Raw genomic sequence first — 6,372 nt, 5'->3', positions numbered from 1 at the left:
CGCGTATTGACGATATTGTGCCTGACCACGTGCCTTGGCAACCCGTTGCTATTTCACTGCCATCTGATTTCATACGGCATTTACAATAAATTAGTCAAGTTAATGTTTTGCTCGCTTTAACCCAGCCGCTGGGGGGCAGTGCCCTCCCCTGGGGGTGCACTGTTCCCCAGTGCCGGTCCCAAGCCCGGAGAAATGGGGAGGGTTGCGTCAGGAATGGCATCCGGCGTAAAACTTTTGCCAAGACGACCATGCGAGTTGGTAGGACGGTTTACAGGGGCGGATGGAAATTACTGACTCGCTGTGGCGACCCCTGAATAGGGACGTGCCGAAAGGAGAAGAAGAAGAAGAATGTTTTGCTCGCTTTCTTTCAATGCTATTCCAGGAGGTATGTGAGGTCACAAAACAAAACTCACACAAATTCGTTAACTTGTCTTTCTTTTAATGCATTTCAAATAGAATGTAAGCCTATTTCAAAAGGGGCCGTGAGTGTAAACTGCAGTTCATTTGAACTGCCTAAATGTACTGTATTATATTTTAGCTCTATTAAATCTCTTATCCGGAGATGCCAATGTAGTGTGACTAATTCGTTCAACAACCAGACGATTATGCCTACTTGCCTTGGAGCAACATGTTGCGGCCATGCAACATTTATGCAATAATAATAATAATAATAATAATAATGCATAACCCTGTAATTGGCTGAGGACTGGTCCTGGGTGTACCAACGTCATGTCCAAGGTCAATTGGTGTTCATGTTTGCGTTCATACCACTGTAAAAATATTTTCAGTCACCGAATGAAAAATTATCATATAGATTATATAATAGCATATAATGGACCATTATGATATATTATTTTTATCTAAGAATTTTCAAATCTGCTACAATGTTACTTGTCCAATGATCAATTTGTATAGAATACGAATTATACAATGAATACATTTCAAACATTACATAACATATAAAGTAATCTAGATATGATATGTATGTTTTCAAATAATTATCCAAATGCCTCTTTGTCTTTTTATGTCCCATTGCACTTGTGCCTTTTGTATTTTGGCATCTTTTGCTCGGAACGTTCATAAGCGTACAAATAACCATCAAGAACATTCATGATATGAGGACGTCTTCAACTATTATTATTCGGTGTATTTGTCTCTCGAAATGTGCATTTAATTGTTTTCATTCAGACTATTGAATAAAGAAAGTATTAGTGAAGCAAAAATGCCAAGCATATGCATGCCACGGATACATTGAATTGTTTCCTATTCGTCCCACGCATGCAAAATGCGATTTGCATGAGGCTAATGTTGCAGATTTCTTTTTCGTGCTCCTCATGTTTCTTTACCATTTCGAAAGACCTTTATGGGCCTTAGAACTTCCGGCAGTATTGTTGGTTTTAAGGGCGGACAGAGACCATGTTGTAAAGAGTGTCAACAAGCCAGCAGCGCACACCGCGGAGCTCAATGCTGATGCTGGACACTGCGACCCCCCACGCATTTTCTGTTTTCGACAAAAAAAAAAAGGATGTTAGTTATGCTGGTAGTGGTATTGTCGGGACACTCGAAAATGTAACCATCAGTGTTAATATGAAACAATGAGCTATAAGCCTCAAGTTTTTGAATTGACCACGTAAAAATATTTTAGTGGATGGCAAACACAGCAGTAAAGTTTCCTTACTTTCTCTTTCTTCAGAATAAAATATTCATTGGGATTTATTTGTGCTAAAATAAAAGCGATTTTGAGAAGGAGAAACAATACAAAAAAATAGGTTCATGTGATTTTATGGTCAACCGGTGATCGGATGATATTTACATTTACATTATAATTACTGGATGTTAAAAATTCGTATGTGGCCAAATCAAAATTGTATGAACAACTTGACAAACGTGGAGTGTTTCAGCCTGTTGAGTTGCTCCAACAGAAGCGTGTTATGCAGCCGTCAGCTGTCATTGAATTTTTTTGCGTGATGATCGGTGTAGATTTCAAGACCGAGAGACAATAAAACAAAAATCATCATGTGCATTTCATAAACACACGTTGATGAAAGTACATTGCACTACTTTTTTTAAATAAATAGAATAAGTTCTATGCAGGCGTACGGTATGGTCGACCGGTTCGGACCTGTCCCTGCACAGTGCAGACGTCGTGGAATCGATTCCTGGCTCCGGCCTTCCTATTTGGAGTTTCCCACGTACTAAAAACTTGCATGGCGGGTGAAATGATCACGTGTCCGTCGGTGTGACTGAAAGTGCGAAAGTTTTTGTCCGTCTATGTGTCTGTCCCCTGCGATTGGCTGCCGACCAGTTCAGGGCTTACCGCCTACTGTCATGCCCCAAAACCGTTGGGATTGGCTCCAGCACGTCCCGCGACCCCGTGAAAATATAGCACTTCAGATTATGGATGGATAAAGATCTATGCAGCCCTACCCGTCCAAACACTGCGATCGTGGAATATGAGTTCAGCAGTAAAATCCACCCATCTTTGTCCATCTCAGGGGCAGCCATTTTGCCACTTGCTATCGACTGAAAATGACATCAATGTTACTCAGGTGGTAAGAACCAATCATGGCTCAGCTTTAGAAAACAGGTGAGCCGTGATTGGTCTTGCCGCCCTCTGAAATGGCAAAAAACGGGTGGATTTTGCTGTTGAACTCATATTCCACGAGTACAAGAATAGCGTGTTTGGACTCGTGGAGGCACATACAGCATTACTGTAAAGTTTTTTTTGCGATTGAATTCCCCTTTAAAGAGGAAATACGAACTGTGCGTTGGCGTACGTGTGTGTGTGTGTGTGTGTGCGTGTGTGTGTGTGTGCGTGTGTGCGTGTGTGTGTGTGCGAGCGCGCACGCGAGAATGAGCGTGTATGCGTGTGCGAGTTCGTGTGTGTGTGTGTGTGTGTTTGTGTGTGTGATAGCATTTTTTAACGTTCACGTCACGGTAGATAATTTTTATGAACTGTGACAAATTAATTATAAACACAGCAAAAAAAACAGTACACCTTTGCTTCTACTGCAATACATTTTATTGTATATATTTTATTGTCATGCTTTTACATGTTTAAATGAAGCGATGCTCAAAACGAGGTTTTATTCATATGTGAATATTATCAACTGTTCCAGTAGCAGGACCAAATTCTGTTCCAGCCTCTCAGCACTTTCGAGTGGCATTTCAAACCAATTGCAGCCATTGCCGGAGCCACGTGTAGGATTGCACATTAAATTATTACATTTGAGGTCTCGTTGAAAATTCACTGACGTCTAAAGCTGCGTTTTTTTAAAAAAATCCAATTCAAACGAAAGAGAAATCTGAACGCGTTATAAACACGCCGTGAAGGCAATATCTGACATACAGACAACAAGAGCAAATTAACATAGACAAGACAGTTCAACGTGAGTTGATGACATATTTACAAAAATGCCATATTTACAAAATGTTTATGAGAGGGCTTTGGTTCATTCAAATGTCCTTTAATTAGTCATACTTCCTTACATAATGCATGTATGCGTCTTTCGTGTTGGACGAAATCAGTCACAGTATGTTGGAGCATTTCATGATTGATCACCCAAATGCGTCAACTCGGTGTTTAAGCGAACACTAATTCCCCCGGTGATGGTCCAAATGAGCAGGATGCTAAGGCGTGCTGTTTTTCACTTTAGTCACAAACTTCTTCTCCTTTACCCTCCTATTCTGGAACCAGATGGTGATCTGCCTCTCCGAAAGGTTGGTCGCGGCCGAAATCTTCTTCCTCTTGTCCTTCGTGATGAATTTGTTGGCAGCGTATTCTTTTTCCAGCTCCTTAAGCTGCACCTTTGTGTAAGGTATCCGCTTCTTCCTTCCTCGACGAAATGGGGAACATTCTTGCTGGTGGGCAACCACATCTGCCGAGAGAGGACACGGTTAGAAACGTGTTGCCACAGTTTGCGTTATCGTCTGTTGCTAAGATGGCCCATCGATGCTCTATATGCCACGTTTATTTATTTTATGTATTTCACCTTTATTTCTCCGTACAAGTAAGGCGACGGAGAACGGATTCTCCGCAATGCCGACACAACAGCTGACAGCAGAGTACACTGGACTATAATGTATTACATTAAATGTCATATGCATTGGAAAAAACAAAAACAAATAAAGTACACATGTTCACAGCAAAAATAAATAAATAAATAAATAAAAGAGAACGTGGGACTCAATTGTGTTCAAGTTTTAGTTGATTGTGAAGAATGTGTTATTGCTGTGTAATATTTGCTGCACTTTTTGCATTTTTGGGGGGGGGGCGGATTGGGTGGATGGATACAGCATTTGTTCCTGATTTTCATTCAGGTTTCTTCTATTTTACTCCGTTTTAATTTTTATTTAATTTGTTTTTGCTGCAAGCATTTGTAACAACAAATAATAAACAACCAATTAAGTTTTACCAACGAAACATTAAGTGTATCTCTTTCTGTAGTTAAGACTTATGCAGCATTATTTGCAACATGGTTGCTTTAGCTTAATTAATTCTTGTTAATAGTTAACAATACATAAAGTAAGATAATGACGTTCTCGTTCGTCATTGCATGGTTGAAACTATTTCGTACTCGTAGTGGATTCTATTTATATTTATGCATTTACATATCTCATAATCCAGTATGTGAAAAGACAGAAAACGTTTTGATAAGATAGTTTCTCTTAGTTAGTTTGATGGTTAAAAAAAGAAAAGAAAAATAAATTTTACTGCCATTATAGGCCTGTTGAAATTGAGTTTTTGAACCCTATTAAATTTAAACCCCTGCATAACAGTAAAGAAAATGATACGAGAATATTACCATTTAGAACAAATTACCCAACGTATTAAACATGAATGGTCTGCTCAACGGATATATTAATTAATGCCAAATGGGGTATGTTAACAAAACGCTCATGGTTGCATGAGACATGCATGTGCCCTTGCACTGCATTTTTGTTGTATAGTTTGCTTTGTACAGTCGATGAGAAATAAGAAAAATATCTGAATGCGATCATTTAAATACTGTATAGCCTAAGTGGTGAGTGCGGCAATTAATTCATCATTACCAGCCAACGCTGACTTCCAGAGGTGACCCTGCCCCTGGTCTTTGGAACAGTACATCTGTCCCCCCCAGCCGTTGGTGAGAGCCCATGGCTGGTAGCCTTCCATGGGGAGGAGGGTGTCATGGCGCGGCTCACCAGTCCCCAACGTTTGGACCACGGACACATCCAGGTAGCTTGCCATGGACTGGTATGGACTGGGGTAGCCGTGGTAAAAGGCGAACTCCTTTGGCCTGTGGTTGGGGTATTCATCGGAGCTCACCGTGGTGTCCATGTATTGAGAGCTGAGCGCGGCTCCAGCAGCCTGCGTGCACGATTTGACTGGACCACGCCCCATCCTACACGGATAGTAGCCGTTACCAAAGTAGCCGTAAGGTAAAGCGGGGGCTGCAGAAGTGCTCTGGTGCGACACGGTCGCTGCTGCACACGGTCCCGCCGCGCACGTTTTCACCGCCGCGGACGCATCACCGGGGCCCGACACCGACACGTCCACGTTGGAGTAGCTCGCTGAAGAATGCATCAAACCCGGGGGGTGGCCGCCAAGTGCAGCCGCGGCCGCCGAGTGAGCCATTATGTTGCGACACTGGTTCACCGCACTGGCGGTGGCAAAGTTCCCGCTGCCCACCAGCCCCTCCATGTTCTTGTTGAACTCGTCCAGATTATTGTCATAAACAAACATTACCGTTTCCGCTGACCAGCGAGGGTTAAGGACTAAGGAGGTTGTCATATGAACTCTTTTTTCCCCACGATCACGCTCTGCTTTGGTTCGCTCGCGCGCACATCAGCGAAGGGCGCATGTGCTCCGATTGCTGTACACGCAGAACTAAGGTAGTCATCGCATGCGTGACGAGTATTGCTAGCAGACTCTGAGGAAAAAGACCGTCCGTAACCAGCCAGTCATCCGGTTTCATATCTTGACGCAAACCGCCTTGAGATGAAAAGATGGGGATGGTCGCATGTCCATTGGATGAGCCACAGCGATCACGTGATAGGAAGAACTACAAAAAAAGGAGAAGACGCCGTGTTTCGAAATTGTCACTCAAGGAAAATATTGTTGAGTGGCGCTTGAGTTGGAACAGGAAAAATATAAACTCTATATGTCGGGAGCTTACTTGAAGTGGCAAGAGTTTGTCGGTCTGGGCTGTCTTTGCCTCACGTAAGACACACATGTTTCGATAACAGCCAATCAAAATTATACAGCGACTGGTAGGTTTTCGCGCCGTGCGTAAAGAATGCGCAATGCAGTGTGCCAAACTACGAACTGCGGTGGTTTTAGACAAAGAAAATTATGACAGTTTGTAATATACGTCGAAAAATATGAAGCAA

The 6,372-nt window shown here is 42.3% G+C and overlaps 1 protein-coding gene across 1 annotated transcript; it reads right to left on the bottom strand.

The window, feature by feature from the left end:
- Window positions 1-3,017: 3,017 nt before the first annotated feature.
- Window positions 3,018-5,925, bottom strand: hoxb13a (homeobox B13a). Its single transcript, XM_019858588.1, has 2 exons — window positions 5,053-5,925; window positions 3,018-3,878 (listed from the first exon to the last, which is right to left on the bottom strand). Exons 1-2 carry the CDS (start codon window positions 5,771-5,773, stop codon window positions 3,631-3,633), a joined length of 969 nt encoding a protein of 322 aa, XP_019714147.1. The 5' UTR covers window positions 5,774-5,925; the 3' UTR covers window positions 3,018-3,630.
- Between the last annotated feature and the right edge of the window lie 447 nt (window positions 5,926-6,372).

This window comes from Hippocampus comes, unplaced genomic scaffold (genome assembly GCF_001891065.2).
Source record: "Hippocampus comes isolate QL1 unplaced genomic scaffold, H_comes_QL1_v1.1 scaffold187, whole genome shotgun sequence".
NCBI lineage: Eukaryota > Metazoa > Chordata > Actinopteri > Syngnathiformes > Syngnathidae > Hippocampus > Hippocampus comes.
This window is presented reverse-complemented; position numbering and strand designations above follow the sequence as displayed.